Source organism: Copadichromis virginalis, linkage group LG18 (genome assembly GCF_057382275.1).
Source record: "Copadichromis virginalis isolate Kocher_CV1m ecotype Utaka linkage group LG18, C_Virginalis_male_GT1.1, whole genome shotgun sequence".
Lineage (NCBI taxonomy): Eukaryota > Metazoa > Chordata > Actinopteri > Cichliformes > Cichlidae > Copadichromis > Copadichromis virginalis.
The window spans coordinates 35,359,546-35,381,392 of NC_140635.1; the positions used below are offsets into that span (position 1 = coordinate 35,359,546).

At 40.2% G+C, this 21,847-nt stretch overlaps 1 protein-coding gene across 2 annotated transcripts in view; it reads left to right on the forward strand.

The window, feature by feature from the left end:
* The window catches only part of LOC146688394 (disks large-associated protein 1-like), a 166,405-nt gene that overhangs the window by 100,520 nt on the left and 44,038 nt on the right, over positions 1 to 21,847 (forward strand). For both annotated transcript variants that reach the window (XM_085438640.1, XM_085438639.1), the window contains exons 4-6: positions 4,422 to 4,636; positions 6,919 to 7,114; positions 8,482 to 8,761. In XM_085438640.1, coding sequence (XP_085294766.1) covers positions 4,422 to 4,636; positions 6,919 to 7,114; positions 8,482 to 8,761 — 691 coding nt within the window. The remainder of the gene's footprint in view (positions 1 to 4,421; positions 4,637 to 6,918; positions 7,115 to 8,481; positions 8,762 to 21,847) is intronic.

The following is a 21,847-nucleotide window of genomic DNA, read 5'->3' on the forward strand; positions in this document are numbered from 1 at the left end:
CAAACGAGGCCCTTGCCTGGGTGGAGAGGCTGAGGGTGGCCACCTGGGCCTCGCCTGACAGCAGCTGCATCTAATGTCTGTCACTCGGCCTGGACCCGCAGTTTATTCAGCACCACCTCCAGCTCCTGGTGCATCACTGCCAACTCTCCCACCATCTGTGCCAATGCCTCCACTGCCCGGACTGGCTGCTGATCCATCATACTGAGCTGGGTTTCGGCACAACTGTAGCAAGAAGGACCCGATGCTTGGGAGTTTGATGTCAGTGATTTTTATTTACAATGAAGCACACGCAGCTTTGCAGCTGCCCTCTCCAGCTTACACACACCATACAGCTCCCTTCTCTGAGCCCTGGCGACTACCGAAATAGAGAAGGCATAGTTAGTGTAATGGATAAAGCTGTGCCAGCCAGCCTTCCCTGGCACTGTCCCCAGAGCCCGCTGTTCCACCCCTCCCCTGCAGCTGAACCACAAACCACACCCTGCTGTAGAGGTTAACGTGTAGCCATTAGTGTAGCACTATCCACACTCCATAAAGCCACATTGTGCTTTATGGAGTGTGGAGAAAAGAAATAAATAAAATACGAGCACATGTATGTGAGAGAGGAACACAAACAGTGGGAGTTTATTTCTCATTTCCAGCATGAAGTTTACTCATCGACATGCAACAATGAAAGACTTAGCTGACCATAATTAGGTAGCATACCTGGATAAATAACAGCTAAAACTGTACTCAATTATAAGATGTTTATGGTGCTTTATTTTTTTGTACCTTAAGTTCTAACAACTTGTCCAGATGCCTCACTGGTTTGTTCTGCACTCTTCACTGTGCCCTCCCCACACCCTCACATTTGAACTAAAGAGCATGTTCCTAGCATGATCACATTATGGTCTAATAAAAAAACAACAAAAAACCCCAAAACAACAATTAGAAAGATTCTCCTATTTTCCAAATTGATAATGACGATGGATGCCCACAAATGGATCCAACACAAAAGTGCAAGCTTGTACACGGCTAGACACGTGTTTGTTGCAAGTGTCAATATTTGTGGAAATACAACATGAAATTCTAGAGAGGCAGATTTAATTCATTATGAATCCGAATGAAATGATGCTACTAATTTAACCTGTGGAAATGGGCTAAACATCACCTTGATTGTTGAGCTACTGCTGATCACTTGGCTATTGTCAGCCTCCCTGAGCTCATTGTCCATCTCTTCTATTCATAAAAAGGGCCACTATCCAGTGCTGTGTGCTATGCACTTTAAACAGTATATGACCTCAGTGCACCATCTTCCTATAGGTTTGTTAGAAAGGGGAGCAGTTTTCATGAAAGTTCTGCTTGTGTCTTTTTAAAAAATATAATTTTGTGTAGTGCAATACCCAGACCTAGTCCACACGGGTGACATTTCCTGCTGAGCTAGATTTCACAGATAATAAGTGGGATTTTACAGGAACTCCTGTTTGAACTTTGGACTAAGTCAGCTTGAATTTAATATTCGTGCATAGCTACAATACTTTCACATAAGGAAGATTACAAATGTGCTTCATGAGCGTAGACAAGCCGAATCAAGTCAAAACCAAACTAGAGACAAGGGCAAAAGATTAGCATGACTGGGAAACTGAGGAAAAGCTACGTTTGTCTTACATGCAAAGTCTTGCTGTTAAGTATCAGCTACAAACAGCTTATCAGAGCTGCTCAGTTAGCTGTGTCAAAAGAGCACATTAAAGCTGTCTCCATTCCTCTTGGCTGTATGTTCTGTTCAGCTTGGGTGCTGCTTGCACTGTTACAGTACCTGTTATTTCTAATACTGCTGTCTTAATCTATCAAAACAGTGTTGCCAAGGAAACAGTCTACATTTCGCAGTAAAAAAAAAACACCACAGTCGATGCTTAGGACACGCAGTACATATTGAGTCACGGAATCACATGAACAGGGACTTCTTTATTCATTTATTATGTTAGTGATTTCATTGTAAATGCTTAGAGACGCATCACATTTCTGACAAGCAGCATCTGCATTAAGCGCAGTCTAAACTATCAACTGCAGCAATTCACTATTCCTCAGCCATTACAGCAGAATGAGTGTTGAGCTGCACTGGAAGTGAAGTCTGTGCGTGGGTGAGAAGCACTGCTGCTGCTGACTGCAGCTGGTTCTTTCCTCGCATTCTCTTTTTTTAGCCAAACTGCTCATTTGTGTGTCTTTGACGTCACACACATACAGAGAGAGAGAGAGATATTTAGCTCAGCAGATCTGTTCAGCCTCTTTCCCTGTGTGATTCATATATAATTAGTCAGAGTAGCAGTACATTTCTCCTGCTGTCTGTCTCTGTTATTGTCTTTCAAATTCTCACACTCTGGTCTTAAATGTGAAGGTGGTAAACACAAGTTTCATGCAGCGCCACACTACATCTACACTGGCCAGCCATAATATTAAAACCACCTACCTAATATTGTGTAGCTCCCGCTTGCGCCACCAAAAGATTTGTTGACAACATTTGGGGCACACATTCTGGATGTCCTCTGACCTCTGGCACAGGGACATTGGTGGGTGTCACCAGGTCAGTGCTTTGAACTCTAAGTCATGTGCACATTTCCTTGATACAGCAGGCGCTTGTGCAATGCAGAGGTATGCTGGGTCTGCACACCCCTACTTCAGATGTCATCGCATTTTAATGCAACAATCAATGTTATTCACTTTGCCTGAGACATTTTGGTGCTATATCTTTCCTTAACATAGTGTTATTATCAGTTCAGGCCCAGGTTAATAATGACCACCTCCGGTGCTGTTGGCCAACAATGTGCTGGTGGAAACTGTCCTACTGTTGGCTAAAGACTAAGGTTGAATGAATGAAGTGGTAGAGAGTAGTAGAGAGAGTCCCAAGGGCAGAGAGAGTGGTAATTGGAGCAGATTCCAATGAACTTGTTAAAATGAAGTAGTTAAAATGTAACCCAGTTAATGTAGTTGAAATGAATAGAGGTCTGAGGAGGTGTTTGGAAGGTATAGTGTTAATAAGAGAGATGCTAGGGACAGATGGTATTGGATTTTGTAAATATTGTGGAGATGACTGTGGTGAACACTTACAGAAGAGGGATGAACAGAGGGTGGTGCACGAAGGTAAATTACAGCTGCAAGAGTTAGGAGACCGCAAGGTCGTGTCAGGGGAGAATGTAGGTGTGCAACATCAGATGGTAGACTTTAGGATGACTTTGGACATCACGAAGAGGAAGAAAGTAAAGGTAGACTCAAGGATGAAATGGTGGAAGTCAAAGAAAGAAGAATGTTTCACAGAGTTCAGGGAGGAGTTGAGACCGACTCTGGGTGGTAGGGAAGAGTTATCAGAAACTAAACAGGTCGGGGAAGTCTGTTTCGTACATCCTCTGGACAGAAGAATGAGGACAAGGAGATTTAGAGGAGGAATGAGGAAGTACAAGAAAGTATTCAAAGGAAGAGGTTAGCAAAGAAAACGTGGGATATTAAGGAAGCTGAAGAAAGTACAAAGGAGTACTGAAAGGCTAGGTGTACGGCAAAGAAAGAGGTAACAAAGGCAAAGAAAATGGTTTATGTTGAGTTGTATGTGAGACTGAGTATTAAATAAGGACAAAAGGACTTGTTTCGACTGGCTAGGCCAGGAGTGTCAAACTCCAGTCCCCAAGGGCCGGTGTCCTGAAACTTTTACGTGTGTCCCAGCTGAATAAAATTAGTAGATCATGAGCAAGACCTACTCATGTTACAGCAGCTCATGAGTGATGAACATGGTGCTAGAGAGGTACATTTTTCCAAACACTTACATTTATTTAAATTTCCTTGAACAGGGTTAGGGGTTGCCACCTCAGCATGCAGTCAAGTTCTACTGCATCCTCAGCACTTTTAAAACAATATTACAAACCATTGTTAATATTTTGATTTCAGAAAGATTCTTTCTTTTTTGTAAATTTGCATATTTTGCCCAGTTATTTTTTTGTGTTACAGTTTCTTCTCAGTGAGCAAGCAGGCCCTCAGGTCAGGCACATACAAACACACATGCACTTAAAGGCACATATACACTCTGTTATGTTATGCATTAGCACACTTCTGTGTTGACAGATGCGTGGTTTGGCCAAAGAGAAATGCCAGACCAGTCTCTACACATATTGTCCCATGTTGATTACCCAACAGACTGTACTACTGCAGTGAGAGAAATCTGTATGGATGATGTGTGTTAGAGAGAGATATAAAAAGGAAATGCTATCCATCAGTGTAGTACAACTGTGTTTTTGGTCAATATGTTTTGTTCTTTATTGTATTAAATGTTGTTCTGCATGCTAGCTTGGTTTCATGTACCATCAGGACAGTTTAGTTAGTCAGTGTAGTGGCTGGGACTTGAACAGCAGTGGAGCAGATCCTCCTAACACTGTTCTTTGTCCTCTTGGTGTGGTCATCAGGTACCTCAGGATGAATGGAGCAGCTTCTCTCCTCTAGGGAAGGAAGATGACATCCCCTGTCGGAGGATGAGAAGCGGCAGCTATGTGAAAGCCATGGCTGAGGATGACAGCGGAGATTCTGATGGAAGTCCCAAGCCCTCTCCCAAGATCCAAGCTCGGCGGGCCAGCTACCTGAAAGCCACACAGCCATCACTGACTGAGATGACCACTCTACAGTAAGCCCCTCCATTCCTCATTGGTTTATGGGTGACATACTATAAGAAACAGAAGGACCTGTACTTGCAAAGGCTTCCATTAGTAAGAGTTGCACATAGTGAGAACAAGAAATCGTCGAATTTCACCTGAAAATTAAGAACAAATTGTGGTAATGATAAAGCATCTTGCTTCGAAAGCACGGGTGTCAAACTCCAGCCCTCGAGGGCCGGTGTGCTAAAACTTTTAACTGTCCCGGCTGCGACACACCTGAATAAAATTAGTAGGTCATTAGCAAAACTCTATAGAACTTGACTGCATGCTGAGGTGGCAATTCAGCCATTCACTTACAATTACTTAAATTCGCTTGAGTAGAGTTAGGGGTTGCCCTCGAGGACTGGAGTTTGACACCCCTGGAAAAAGGTAAAACAAACAAAGAGACAAAAAATGTTAGGAGTGGGGAAGAGTATTTTTAAGCAGCTTAGGAGTTTCTTAAGTAGAGTTCAGGTTGCACCCCTCAAGGACAGCAGCTTATACCCCAGATGTGTCTATAGTTTGTGATGGTGATTTCCTAGACAATTGTTTCTCTACAAGGGCACACCTGTTCCAATCATTTAATTCAATAAAATGTTTACAAAACTCCAAATACGAAGTGTCTTGATGCATGCTCAACCATCCAAGTAAGGAAATCCACAAAAGTTGGTTCTGTTTATCTGGATGTAGCGTTTTCAGTGGGAGAAACGTCTTGTCACTCATCCAAGTGACTTCTTCTGTCTCAGCTGACTGCAGGTTTCCCCAACCTTTTAAACAACATATTTGCATAATGACTGAAACTCGCACTACTGGCAAACAGCTGTGAAGTGAACGTGGCATGTCTGTTATTGCCAGATGGGCTGGCCTGAGTATTTCAGAAACTACTGGGATAGAGTTTACAAAGAATGATCCAAAATTGAAACTATCCAGTGAGCACCATGGTTTGCTCATGGCCTGTTGAAAACTGTTTCTGCATCAGTAATATGTCTTCTTTGTCTGTTAATCATGTGAAACTGCACATGATTATTTGCAGCTAGCGGCTTGTTAATGCTCTCCATCAAATCCAAAAACAGCATGTTGATATATGAAGATCATAAAGGCTCCAAAATTGATCAGATTATATTTTAAATATTAGTTCAGTTCTCTTGTAAACCCCAGCTGTCGATTGTAAGTTTAGAGTGTTTATTAAGATAAAAATAAAAGCGTTCCAACATCTCACCTGTTTGTTTTTATTCAGGCATACATGTAAACTATTTTTATTAAGAGAGAGATGAAGCTTGTGTTTCTGTCATGTAGTGATTATGCTCAACTGTATGAAGCTTATTAGACATTATGAAACAGGTGATAACAGTGCTTAAGATACTTTTTGAAATTTCTTTCTTAAAGAAATCTACTACATCATGTGTAATTTTTCTTATATCATCTGTCATTTTGTATTGCAAATAAATTGCATAATATTAGCTTAGGGTGACTGGCTTGGAGGGAAAGTTAGGCTGTGATGGTTTGAAAGTATGCTGAGAAGGGATAGTTGATAAAAATGCTGAAAATGGAGCTGCTAGGCAGGAGTCAAAGACAGAGACTACACAGATAGACGGATGCAGTGAAGGAGGACATGCAGAGCGTTGGTTTGACAGAAGAGGATGTTGGGGATGGGTGAGATGGAGGCAGATCATCTGCCAAAGCCACGTCTAAAGGGAGTGGCATGATGGTGGTTTAGACAATGAAGATTATTCCAAGGTGGTTTGAGATATTTATTCACGCATACGTCTTCTCTTTCCCATGCTACAGAGTCAGACAAAGACACAGCTTTTCTACCTTTACATTTATACCTGTTGGTTCTCCGCATCTGATGCCACATATGGTTATATTTAAGAGAGCCTCCTCTTGCTGGGGGTCTCCTGACCTCGACTCCCCTCAGACCTGCTGTCTCCTTTCCAAAAATATTCCAAGTCGCAGGGTCCACATATGTCTCACATGCTCCCCTATCCTAACCTTGACATGTGTACGTTAGGCTCAGTTCTATTTACAGAAAACAGAAAGATTTCTTAAGCCTCTAAACGTGTCCAAAGACAGAAGTTTGTTATGTGTCCATTGGTATGTGCTTGTCTCTCGTGTGCGTCTCCCTAAGGCCTGTGTCTATATTGTGTGTTTGCATGCTTACACCTATATGAGGTTATCTGTGTACATAGGTGTGTGTATCTAGTGTAGTTGGTGAAAGGAAACAAGTCAACCTATAACAGTCAGACATTGTATATAACACCTGTGTTTGCAGGATTTCAGCTGAGCACTCCCCCAAACTGCAGATCAGGAGCCACAGTTACCTGCGTGCGGTGAGTGAGGTTTCAATCAATAGAAGCCTGGACACCCTGGACCCCAAAACCCTCCTCGACCCCAAATCACTGCTGTCCTCACCCCAATACCGCTCACGCAATGAAAGCTACATGAGAGCCATGAGCACCATCAGTCAGGTTGGTTGGCATCACTGCTGTCTTTATATTTACTGTATACCCTATTCAGTCATTTCACATCAAACAGTTTTGATGTCAAACCATCAAAGACTCATCTTTGAAGGTTGACACATCCTAATTCCATTACTGTATACCATTGCGGTTTCCTAGGATCTCACTGTTGCTGTTACAAAAACATCACGGACACGTGGACATATTTTTCCACTGGCTGACTTTTCATAGGTTCAAAAGTTGTCTTGAGCAATAGTTCTTCAGGCTTTCTGGAGATCTTTTAATGTTTATCATTGGACATTGTCTGCTTTTTCACTCGTTTATACTCAAATAGTTCAAACAAAACAAGGCACCTAACCCAAGAGATGAACTGATGTTTTGTCTAAACTTAGCAAAGAATCTGTGTTTTTGTATCATTAGGCACTTGGTGTCAAGACTGGCTACATGGCCGACAGGAGTAGGACCCAAATGCAGTACTCGAAATGAGAGTGTGAAAAAGTACCCGACAGCTCTAGGGATTCTGCAGATGATCCATGTTTTATTTCCCCTTGCAGTTGATGCACACATGCTTGCACACACACATGTGCGCACACATACATGTCTTTCATGTTGCTTCCATTGTTTCCTTTTCAGCATACTTCAGCCTGCTGTTTCTGCAACTCTCCTCTGCTTCTGGTTCACATCTTCACGAAAGTTAGCAAACTGCCATTTCCCACCAAGAGTCATGCTCATAGTTCACAAACTGTATATCATGTTAAGGATCTAATACCCTAAATTTTCTTTAGAGCCCCATCGTTAAACCTTGAAGGAGTATCTTTTGCCATGGATGTCAAATGCACCATATGGTGGGAAGATTCCCTACCCAGTGGTAGCATGTGGTAAAAGACCCATTGCTCCACAAGCAATGGTGATCACAGTCATCATTAGGTCCTAAACCCACACCTAACCTCCCAGAGGTTAGATGTTTCCTTTAGAGGAAAGGAAAACAGATTTTTTTTATTGCTATAGTTTTGATGTAAATCGGTTAACATGGTTATTTTGGTTTTTGTGATTAACTAGTTTAAGACTTTAGACTAGGTTATGGTTGGGTTCATCACAAGTGATGACTTAGATCTCACATGGTTAAACAGTAATGGTGTTAAACATCCAATCAATCGCTGCACCCATGGCAACTGTTCTACTGATTGCACTGCCATTTAAAAGTGGCAGCAAATAAACTTTTCTGCAGGATCAACAATACTACCCTGAACCATGCGATACTTTAATAATTTCAGTGATTTGAAATTGATTTGTATAGAGGTTTCCTCATTGTCCTCTAAATCTAAACTCTAAATTATTCCCTCTGTTTGTCCTTTTCTTCATTTGATTTCCATCAGCTGAGTGAGGTGGAAGTAAATGGGCAGATTGAGCAGGTGTGTGAGCAGGTGTACAGTGAGATGCAGTCTCAGGCCATGGAGGCTGCCATGGACAGCATGGACACCATGGACACACTGCCTATGCCGGGATGCTTCCGGATGCGGAGCCACAGCTATGTAAGAGCGATTGACCAGGGCTGTGGGGAGGAGGAAGGAGAAGGAGGGAGACCACTGCTTCTGTTACCGTCCTCCCCACCACGTACATCTGCAACCACCGTCAGGACCATCCAGAGCAGCACGGGTAGGGAATTTTTTACCTTTTTTTTTCCATACAAGGGACCACTGGGAGAAAACCCTACAGTCCTTGGCTTTGAGCCTTTATGTTAATGAAAAAGTGTGAATCTCTTTGTACTGTTTGTTGAAATCTGTTGTGATATGATTTAATCACTTCAAATGCTGCTGAAGAGTAAATATCACTCATAAAGGGAAAATGGATGCTGAAGAATTGCTTTAAGGTCAGTGGTGTCTTGTGGTGAAGCTTTGAAGTGCATCACTGAGGTGACCTTTGTTTGACCAAGGTAATATATTTTCCCATTTTCACAAAAATCCTGGCTTGGAGGAAACTAGAGGGAATTTTGTGCAGCGTTGAAAATTGTTCTGCATTGCTGTGGAAGTGTCACACAATTTACTTATTGTTTTTTTTTTTTGCTATCACAAAAATATAAAAGATTTTGATTTCAAGACTGGTAGAAAAAATAGCTAATAGGATTTATTTTGTAATCAGTCTGTTGTGGTTAGTTATGTGGGGTGACATGCTGGCAAGGCAGACAACTTAATAGCTTTATTGTGGTCTTTTATTTGTCAACCTCACTGTAGCTTCTAGTACAAGGGTGTTACTTTAAAAAAGTAATTAATTACTATTTACTTAATCAATATTGTATTTAAAATACTTATCTAATTACTGTGTCTGAAAAGTAACTTAATTACTCAATAAGTAATTTAACTAAATGTAGGGGGTCATATGATTGTTGGGTTTTTCTCTGTATCTATGAAGCGCCTTGAGGCGACTTTTGTTGTGATTTGGTGCTATATAAATAAAATTGAATTGAACTGAATTAACTGCAATGTTCAAATAAGTTCTTTTAAAAGCAAAACATGATTTAATATGAAGGTAACATGAGCAGAGAGTACAAACATGCTGAGGGATTGTCTGTGTTAGTTGAGTGAGACGGTCCAAAACTAATGTGTACACTTATGTCTGCATTTTGATTTTGTTACATACGAACAAAATGATAGCAGAAGTGCTGCCACGTGTGTGGGCAGAAAGAGAGGACCGATGTGTTTTCAGTTTGGTAGCTCAATGAAAGACTTCAGTTAGTTAAGAGTAAGGCAAAAACAATGCGTTCACGTTTGCAGTTTTGTCTTGTTATACAATATTTGAAATAAAAACAAACAAACAAAGAAAACACTACATTTTTGGAAATGTTTGTGATTGTTTTCTTGTTTGTTTGGGTTTTTTGTACTACTTGAACACTGAAGTAGCCCTCACATGAGATGACAGTGTCAGCAGTGGCCCACAGTTCATTTAAGTTTGAGACCCCTGGTCTAGGAGGTCCTAACAGTTTACACACTGTGTGTTTGTTGTGTTTGTTTGGACATGAAAAAGTCCAAAGCAGACAGAGATTGGAGAGTTTAGTTTCACTTCCAGCATTAGCGCCCTTTCCCCTACTGTCACTAAATTTCATTAAATAATTATTAGGCATTGTTCCATGTAACTCTTAAGTGTTTTGCAAAAACACAAATAAACAAACAAATTAATAGTCCTCTCATTTCAAAGAGGGGATGTTCATAACATTGATCAATGACAAAGCATTTATGTGGGGCTGCTGCTGATCAATATTAAAAAGCTGGTGGGGGGGCGATGATACTCCCATGTAACAGACCTTCAGCCTGATTTTCAGCATACAGGGTTTATGGAGACATCTTTGGGCCTGAAACACGGCTTCAGTTGGGGAAAATGTGGGCATCTGAAAACCCCACGTATAGACCGCTGAACCCACAGAAGCAACTGCAGACTTCTGGGAATGTTAATGCTTGAGAAGAGGCAGGTAGTCTACTCCCAACCATGATTTTAGAGCTTATCGAACTGACAGATAAATATGTTATTAATGCAATAATTCAAAAAAATTTAACTAAATAATTCAAAATCTGCGAAGACTGTGAGGTTGCCCATCCCAAACAAAAATGCCATTCTTATTTTTTTTCTTTGGAAAAATAAAGTTTTGTCCACTATTATGGTCATTTATGTAAAAGATTCTGGTAAGTACGTTTTATAACAGCTTTCCTAGAAATTCTGGGATTGGAGGGATTTTTCCCAGATCCATGAGCAGCCAAAGTTCATATATTTAGGTTTAGAGAAGCCAAAGACTTAGTGCCAGCCCTTTTTGATTTTGAGCCTAACATTATAGATGTGAGCAAATGTGTTTAATGTTTTGGAGAAGTACAACAATTTTTACACAAACCTTTACTAGAAGTTTGTTTTAGTTTAGGTTAATAAACATTTAAAAGTTTTTTTTAAATAAAAACCTTCTTAGTTTGCTGAGGTTTTCATTGTTTCTCATTGTTTTGTTTTTTTATAAACAAGTGTTTTTAAATTGGGTTTTTCTACCGGTGTGCTGTTCAGTAAAATTAAAAAGTAAAGTAACATTTTAACAAGCATTCATTTTCATGAATAAACTGATGGTTTGATAATGATTTGTTTACATAGTTAGAGCAACTTTTCTTGAAAAAGCTTATTATGATCATCTTGGTAGTTATGAAGGGGCACAGAAGCTTCTTAGGGGTGTACATACATGTAATAAGTTAAACGTGGAAATGGTTAAAGACATTTGAATCAATTTCAAGTAAACCTTTGTGTTTTGCAACCCTTAGTAGAAGATAATGGTGGTTTTAAGTAACTGTTTTTGATTTGTTTTCCAAGGAAAAGTGAAAAACACGTGTGGCTTCTCCTCAGCCAGTTGTAATCTGGAAAAGCTCACCTTATATTTGCTGTCCCGAAAATTTTTTCAGCGCTGTTAATTCAATCTTGCAGGCCTGCTTACAAAAAATGAGAAAAAAGAGAGCTGATTATTAGCTCATCAAGTGCACTGTTACAATTTCAAAGGGCCCAATTCTAGACATGTCCATGTTTAAACTCCCTCTATTAAAATAAGAAAACAACCCAAACCGCACTGACACAATCACCCCGTCACTCAAACAACAACCCCAAAGATCTTAAACACAGAACAACTTTGCTTATTAATGTATAAATATGTTGTTGGGATTAGAACTTCAGGGCCACAAAGCTTTGCCCTACTCTTGGTTTAATTAATACTCACATAGTCTGAGATCAGACTTAAAATCACTCCCTCTGTTCATTTTTCTCCACATCATATCTCAGCGGCCTCAGACTCCACAGCGTCCTGAGAGTCCGAGGTCACTGACATAATTTCACCGGCTAAATACACAAAAAAATCTTGTTAAAAGCCACAGTTTGCACACAGTAATGTTCCCCTTTAAGCGCTTTAACATACTTAGATTTAGCATAACATGTAAACCCGTTATAACAATGTGTCCTCACTAAATTATACATTTCTTGTCCAAATCTGCCCTTCTGAACAGACCTGACCACCTTATTTAGTTATCCTGTTACTTTACCATTATATCTTTCACCAAATAATCCTCCTCAGTCACTGCTCTGTTTCCTCCATTCAAAGCCTCAGTCACACAGACACACAGGAAGCTTCTTTCTCACCACTCATTTCAGCTAATTTGCATACTGAGTCATATCTCAAGGAGTTACCATGACAAGAGAAAGACAGATTTAAATCTTACCACATTATTAAATTATTTTATTTCCTTCCTAGAGTAATCACTTGTTTTGTTCACTCGACACAAGAGCACTTCCAATTCACTGTTTTAAAACTACTTTAAGCTTTTAATCACTTTTCATTTTCATCAATGTCACTCTCTTGTCATGAAACTTTCCTGAGTTATTCCTCAACTTCAGGGTTTAAGTGTGTTCACACTATTTTAACACTGATAAACAGACTCACAGGCTCAACATGCCGTCTAATCTTCATGAGCTCTCTCGTAGTTGTAAGGTTAATGCATCTTCTGTGTGTGTGTGATTTTGTATGTTTCTTTTTGCAGTGTTTCAGACTCCTTCATAATTTTCCCACTTAACCAGTCAGTTTTCTCTTCCCCAAGTTTGCAAACCCAAATTTTGATTTCCCACCTTAAATAACAGCATTCCTTGTCTTCAGCCAATTCAACCAGAAACTTGGCCTGAAGGTTTCCAGTGATGTTAACCTATAACTTTCTTCTGACCACTGCATGTGGAAAATTGATCCAGGTCTGCTTTACACCTAAAAATGACAAACTGAGACATTTTCATTATTATCATGAGTGCTTAAACGACTCACTTCTCTCTCTCCTGCAAAAAAACCAATTTATTTCATGTATTCACCTTGATAAATGTAAGCGTGTTCTTCCTTGCGTTCATGTTATGTGGTCATGTTAATGGAGTGTAAGCTGCTTCTTCATTGCATACGTATTTTATCATCAGGTTTAACTCATGCCTCTTTGCACTGAGCTGTGGATTCAAACTATCTCAATTCTGCTTCTCCCCAAAAATAATCTCAAATGTAACCATTTGTATATGTGTTTTTTTTACCTTTTTAACCTCATTGTTGTGATGTGGTGAACATTTCTAAACCTTCATAAGTTCAGCCTTCAATCCAATTTTCCCATATACATTCACTATATCACGTCCAGGTTCACCTCTCACTGTTCTCACAGTTTCCTGTGGGGCCTCGCAGATCAACACAGGCCCAAATCAGCTGTTTCTTCTCTCCATTCCTTCTCTCTTGATCTTTTCAGTCTTTCCTTTGAGGATTACTCCCAGCATGGCAAATCTTAAAATCAGTGTCTAGTGCTTCCACACAGTTGTTTAGAGTTCAGAGTGCATGTTCCATCAAATGTTTTCTTACATGCCTCTGCTGGAGTCGTCAGTGTTATAGTTCAGTTGCACTGTCTTTTTGCCTGCTGTTAACTCTTCAAGTACACGATGTTCTTCTCAGGATAAGGAGACAATGAGAGGTGAAGCTGTCAAATGTTAAGCCAAAGTCTGGCCTGTTTTCCTCCCAATTCTGTTAATCTATCATTTTGCCGCTGTACTCATGTTTTCAGGTTGAGTAGAGTCCACCTGTATTGACACACTAAAACCTTCAATTAATATCCTTTTCATTTCTTTTCTTAAAACATCCATTAGCTTCCTCTGCCTGGATTTTAACTCGTCTGTTTCTCTCTGGGTGCACACTTCACACACCAGCCAGTTTCCTTTTATGGGCATGCAAAGTTCCTGTCACACACACAGCTTCCTGTCACACACACAGCCGCGCAGACTCATATTTTCCTGTTTGTATTTACAGTCTACACACCCTCTAAGTCTTGATCTAAAAACAATGCACCCTTATTACACGCACACACACTTAAATATACTAAACTCTTTGGTTTTGCAAGCATTCACATCACAGTCTTCAACGTGCTCAGCAGAGCTCTTTCAGACATCAGGACCATTCTTTCAGCTCAGTTTGTAGCATCATCCACACAATACTTTCATCAGCATGTTACACTCCTCCCTGAACTTCCTTAAAAAATAAAATAAAATAAAATAAAATAAATTGTCTCACACACACACACACCATGCCCTTTTTCTCTCAACACAATGTGCACCTTTAATCTTTCATCCAAATAACAATTTTACACTTCACTTATACATTCACACATTTATATAGAACAAAAATTGCCACTGCCTGCCAAGATAAATTATTTCCATTACCATATCACAACTTCGCTTCATCTTCCTCTAGTACTAGTCATCCTACCATTTCGACTAATTTAAAAGCATCTAAGCAGAGGTTCGCCCACCTTGCTGGTCAATTGTAGCCGTTATCTGTCCGGGACAGCGGCCCGATTACTAAGTCCTATCTTAATCTATAAGCGCTTCCCGCAGCTCGACATGTACCTCATGAACGCCCAGCGTCCTGCTGGTGCCTGAAGCTTTACGTAAAGCTTACATGTGAGCCACGTTTAAAATGGTCATGCCCGGGGGCCCCGCCCCTGTCGGTCAAACAGTGCAAGAAAAGTGGTGCTTGACCACTGATTAACCCTACCTGTCGCGGGTATCACCTGAATTAAACCTGTCACCTGCAGGAAATTGCAGCGCGTCCGCCGCAAGATGGAGTCATAACACTTAGAACATTTTGCACCCCTAGGAAGTCCAACTTCCCGTCCTAAGTACTTTAAATAATTCTGGAAGCATCACTGTGGACTCTAACTGCCAGTTTATTATCTGATGCTCGGGTCGCACCCTATAATCAATGTGGGAATAAAATTCCCTGACCAAATGTCCTAATCTAATCTCTTTTCTTGGCTGACGTAACACACACATAACACACCAATTTAGAATTCATCCAATGTGCACAATTTTCTACAGGCTTGCGCTTACATATACTCCTTTAGACCGGTCTGTTGTCCGCCTCATATCAGATCGTACCTTAAGGTCCATATTAGTCCCCTCAGCCGCACAAGAATCCGGGTCACTGGCACCAAGTATTAAATTTGGTTCTTTTGGATTCTTTAGGGCCAAGAAAGACACGGCTCAAAAGTGGTCTTTTTACTTAAAAAAAATGATCCTTATTATACATATCTGGGATATGGAGACCTGAACACAAAACACACAACCCCAGGTCTGAAGCACAAACGGAAGCCTAGTCATTTATATACTTGCTCTCTACGTCACACTTCAAGTTTCAATCAAACAGCCGAGTTGGTTTCACTTTCTAGCTGCAAAAGCACGCTCTGCAAAAGCATGTAATTTCCTGTCAGCCTGCAACCTAGTTTTACACTGAAGTCTGGGCCTCGCTTATATAAATCAGCATATAAGCATTTAAGATCATATATTTATTACCTAACAAGCCCCTTGGCCTGCGCACTCACAACAATGACTGATCGTAAATCGAGTCATGTGTGGACGTATTTTACCTCCACAAACAGCCGAGACATGGTTTGCGATACATGTGGCAAGACAGTGAGGTGTTGTGGCCACACCACTAACCTCATCAAGCACCTCACAGTAAATCATATCACAGAATATGACGAGCGTATGTTGAGGTGAACTGAAGAGGAGGAGACGGACAGGTGCTGCTAGGGCGAGACAGACGTCTCTCACGGAGTCCTTAAGTGCTGCAGGCAGGCAAGGTGTTCAAATAGCACAACTTCAGGTTCTTATTTCTATATGATAATTCTGCATTGTCAAGCGATAAGAACAAGTAATCTGATGTCCCGTAATCGTTATGAAGCTATAATTTGAGCTACAAGAAACGATACAATAAATAAAATACGTTTTGTACAAAGTATTGGTATTGGATCAGTATCGTCGATACAACCCTGAATTTTACTTGGAAAATCAGTGGTATCGCACATCACTAGTGATCTTGCCTTCCAGTCCAGTCTAGAACTATGGGAGGTGGCTTTAACCATCTCAGCTGGTAGGTGACACTTGTGCCCCTCTCCCATGTACAGTTAAATCTGAAGGAACTTACGGTGAAATATCACACAAAGCTTTAAGAAGCCCAATTATGATATCTATAAAATATTCATATTAAGGTCAAAATGGATCAGAACAAGACCAAATTTTGCCTACAATAAAGCTATAGTGAAGCTACATTTGTGACCACTAAAGGCTCTGTCATAAAACTATAAAGATGTTAGACAATGCCATATCTTTCATGTTATCATAACCAAACAGGAATTTTCAGGATCACTTGAATCTTTGGTCATGGGTTAGCATCTGTTTCTCACTTTTCAGATTTGTCACACCTTTTATAAAAAGAGGCATATTATTGCAAAACCACACCTGAAGAGTGCTGTGATGAACATAGCCTTTCAATATTCTGACCAAGGTTGTCAGTAAGTTTAACCAACCTGACACTGAGGGACAGAAAGGGTCCACGAGAACCATAGTTTCTCGTTGGCATTTAAAAGGTCCCCCTGGACAAAGATTGCCATAGCATAAAATCCCCAGAAACAGAAAGACATCACTATTCATCGACAGAGATGATTTCATGAAGGATATATATTGTTTCTTTTTAATTTTCCCCCCAGAAGTTATTCACGCTTTGTCACAAGTCACAAATGAGAATTTTAGGAAGATTAGAAATAGTGGAACCCCAATTTACAAAATAAATTCGTTCCAGAGGGTCTTTCGTAAGTCAAAGTGTTCATGAGTCGAGGCACCTATTTCCATCGCCTTTTGAGTGAGGCGATGCTGGCTGAAGATGAAGTTCTTGGTGGAGGACCTCGCTCATATTTATCTATAATTTCTCTCTTTGTTTCCATCGAGAGCACTTTACGCTTCTTCTTTTCACTCGAATCACTTGCATGAAGTTTTTTTGGCCCCATTATGAATGAACGATAGGCTAATTGCAAACGAAAAGCACACAAAATAGCACTGCAACAACAATACGTCTTTCACGTGGAGCAGCGAAACGCAAGTACGAAAGCCAAGGAGTTATCACATGATTCAGAAGGCATTCTGGGCATTCTGGGCTCAGCCAGCGGATTTCGTTACACGGACATTTGGCCGAACCACGGGCAGAAATATTGCCGTTAAGTGGGGTCTTCGTAAGCCGGGGTTCCACTGTACATTTCTACAGATGCAGTGCACCTAACAATCATTGTCTACACTTGTTATGACTATCCTGGAAATAAAGTCCAATTGTCAACTTTTGGTTGATTACTTAGGTTTTTGTTTCATATTGTGTTTGGTTCCATAAAATAAACACTCATCGGTTGAAAAGCCTTATGAAGGGGAGATACATTTTGTGGAGTATGGGCTTTAGATGAGCTACCTCTACTGGGCCGATCATGTTTTTCTTTTGTTTAAACTGTCCTGCCCGGCAGTTTCATCAAGCAGAATCATGATCTGAATGCTCTGTTGTGCCAAGCACATTCACTTTGTCAAGAGGAGCATTATGGGACTCTGTAGGTTCCTCTTGTTAATCTTTGTTTTGTTTATTTATTTTATTTTATTATCGACCTTATTATCAGAGTGGGTATTATGCTGGAGCAGACAAGGTGAAGGCCAGGTTGGTTCCCCAGGTGTATGAGCATTTGTCATAAAACATGGTTCAAAATGAGGGTGAGAGACTGCAACAACAACAATTGCCAGGGATGAGTTGTTCAGTTGTTCAGAACTTAGTGTGCACTAAATACCACAAATGTGCATCTGATTGGGCACACATGAATATGGTATGATATATGAAAGTAAAATAACATTTCATGGACTTACACCCTGTTATTTTAGACCTTCTCACTTTTCTTTTTTCTCCATTCTTTAATCATCGCGTGTTTCTTTTTGTTTACATGTTAATTACTTGGCTGGTACATTATGAGAAATAGCCACACTGCTTTCATATGGGAATACTGTTCAGATGTATGATAAAATTCTGAGCAAAATGAATCAGCTCCTCTGTCTTCTCTGCAGACATGACAGTTATCTGACCTCCATTTGTGGAGTTGTAGGACAAGCTTCCATTTACCACAGCCATGTTATTCTGAACATGACAATTCCATCTTAAATTAAGTTTCAGAGGCACTTCCACATTAATCAGTCCAAAAGCTGTTGTAGATAATGCTTGTGTAGAGGGGGTATAGTTAATAAACTAAGACACAAACACACACACACAAAGTTCCTCTAGAAACAATGTAGGCTATTGGTTTAACAGGGATCAGTCAGGGAAAAGAACTTTTTATTACCACTGTTATTAAACAACGTTGTGTATAATTTAACAAATAAAAAGATAAATGCTTTATCATGAAAATGAGAAAATGAAAAACTCCAAATTGTGTCATGGAATAAATTGTTAAAATTGCTCAGTTAAGGAGCTGTTTCCATCATGTGCTCTGGTTTAGTCGCTGTCCTGGTCTGTTTTCAGAGGCAGTCCACTGAAAACAAGAACCCACAGTCTAATAAACCATAGTGCAATCTAACACACACACACACACACACACACACACACACACACACACACACACACACACACACACACACACACACACACGAAAATGCTTTGAGATATAGTTATGTGCACAACTGCAGTTTTTTATGAACTGCAGCAATGAAACAATGAACCAGAAATCCCACAAGGATAACACTGTAAAAGGCTGTGTTCATGTGTGTTTTATTTTTATGTTTAACTGGAGTTAACCTACATTTGAATCTGCTCTGGGATTTCCCATAGTTAACAGAGAGGATGCATGGACACAAACACAGACATGCAAAAGTGTGTATGTAAATATTTTCCCTAAAGTACATTTTAATGCATTTCTCTAAATTCAGTACAGTGGATGATCAGCATCACTTCCACATGGCTGGGGTGGTTATGATAAAAGTTACTCTAGCATTTGAACTCATAAACTCTAGGGGCTTTCTTGTTGTAATATTGAATTCTCACGCATGCATTCTTACATGGGCTCTTTTCCATTCAATTTTATTTATACACCGCCAGATCACAACAACAGTCGCCTCAAGGCATTTTATATTGTAAGGTAGTGTCATGATATGCAATGGCAGATCGTGTGGAAAAAAGAGGAGGACCCAAAAGTCATAGTCTCTCTGTTTGTCTCCCTTGGGAGAAATTTGCTTTGGAGAGAGGGGTTTAGACCACACAGACCCATTACACTCCTCCTCACCACCACAAAATAATAAATACATACATGGATTAATAAAAACATTATTTAGAATGAGTAAAAAACAAAAAAACACAATAGAACCTAACACATACATCTGTAACCACAAGATAAAAAAAACACCAAGATAACTAATTAGACAGTTTAGTTCTTTAATGATTTTATTTTTCTGGACCTTTTCATCTCGTGCTCTGTGTTCATTGATAATCTTAACCGGGAGTATACTTCACTTAGAAGGAAAAACTACGACTAACTAAACTACATAATCTTTTTGATTTTGAATTCTGGATTTAACAGGAAGCCAAAACAGGAGAAATCTGCTCTCTCTTTCTAGTCCCTGTCAGGACTCTTGCTGCAGCATTTTAGATTAACTGAAGGCTTTTCAGGGAGCTTTTAGGACTTCCTGATAATAATGAATTACAGTCGTCCAGCCTGGAAGTAATAAATGCATGAACTAGTTTTTTAGCGTCACTGAGACGGTACATTTCAAATTTTAGAGACTGTTTAAATGGAAGAGCCTCTACTGAATAATGTCTAGACAAGTTTAGGACTGCAGCACATGTATGATGTGTTATATCACTAATATATTACTAGTCAGCATGGCTTAGATAATTAGGCAGAAAGCTCAAGCAAAGCGAAAATGTCGGGATACAATGACCAGGTCAGGTGTTTTTTTTTTTTAAATTCCTGAAACCTAATGTTAAGCAAATAGCATTTTAAAATCGGATGATATCACTTCAGTGCTGACAGTTCAGATGATTAGAGTTGTCACTAGTCTACATTTTAAAGGTTTTGTGCTGTAGTTCCCTGATGCTGTCTTTTAAGCAAGAGAGCAATATGACAGCTGAAGCACGATAATGTTTGTAGTAAATAAGACAGTGAAATAAGACAAAGAAGAAGTTCAAGTAAGTATCATTGTGGTTGAATGAATGAGAACAGAAGACTGAGAGGCCTGATTGAAAAAAATTTAATGAGGTCAGTTTGAGTTAAGCAGAGGAGGCTGATGTGCTGTGTAAGCCCAGCTAATCACCTGCTCTCTTTGTACTTCCTCCCATAGCCAAACTTTCCCATTAGCCTTCTCTGTGTTCTCTTTTGAGCTACTGAGGTTACACATGACATCAATGATATAATATTTATTTCAGAAAGAAAAAAGCCCATTGTTCCTTCAGTGGGCTGGTTTCAGTCATTATAAGAGTGGGGAAACCTGCAGTCAGCTGAGACTGAAGAAGTCACTTGGATGAGTGACGAAACGTTTCTCCCACTGAAAACGCTACGTCCAGATGAACAGAATCAACTTTTAGAAATGAACATGGATGTCCATGAACTAACTATGGAGCTGACTGCTTTTGCTCTTCAACACATTTATAGCTGACAAAGTAATTCATAGACAACAATTGCAAAGATTAGGAACTTCAGGCATTTGCATTCTTAACATCAAACTATTCACTTTAAGGAACAGTCCTAAAAAGTTAAGAAAAAAGTGCATTTGCATTCAAGTGTGATAATTGGATGACAAGTTCTTTTAAAACAATGCAAACACCTTCATGAAGGATGGAAGGTTGAGTTTGTAAAGATACAGTGGTGTAAAAAAGTGTTTGCCCCCTTCCTTGTATGTTTCTCACACTTAAATTTGTTTGATGATCTGAAACATTTACGTATTAGACTAAGATGACACAAGTACATGGACACCAGCCACTCCCACCCGAGGAGTTGGTAAGGGTGCAAGGAAAAGCTGGGTCATGGCTGCCCTTATCCTGGAAGCTGGGACTGGCACAGGTGACGACTGGGTGCCCGTTGTCCCCACCTGAGGAACAGGTACAAGTGCGAGTCCCTGTTCCCGATCCCAGACCAGTTGAGTCCCAGCCACCCTCACTCGAGGCACTGGTACGGTTGCAGGGTAGATTATATCTCCGAGAGATATAATCTCTCCAGCGTGTCCTGGGTCTGCCCGGGGCCTCCTCCTGGTGGGACATGCCCAGAACACCTCACCCAGGAGGTGCCCAGGAGGCATCCTTGTCAGATGCCCAAACCACCTCAATTCAATTTCAATTCAATTTTATTTATATAGCGCCAAATCACAACAACAGTCACCTCAAGGCGCTTTATATTGTACAGTAGATCGTACAATAATAGATACAGAGAAAAACCCAACAATCATATGACCCGCTATGAGCAAGCACTTTGGCGACAGTGGGAAGGAAAAATCTCAGCTGTCTCCTTTCGATGTGAAGGAGAATTGGCTCTACTCTGAGCCGTTCCCAGATGGCTGAACTTCTCACTCTATCTCTAAGGGAGACCCAGCCACCCTTAAGAGGAAGCCCATTTCTGTACCTGCAATCTGATTCTTTTGGTCACTAGTGTGAGTGGAGTAACATACACAAACCCCCACACAAAAACTGAGTAAAATAACAGGTTTTATTACAAACTTTAAATGGAAAACCAACAGGGCTGTTTAACAGACCACTGGGCAAAATACATAAAGAAAAAAACAGTCAAGAGTAAAAGCTAAGGGTTAACAAAGGCAAGCCAGCATCACAAAATTCTAATGAAACTAAGTTCAGCTATTTACCAGGCAATGTTCCCTCTAATTTTT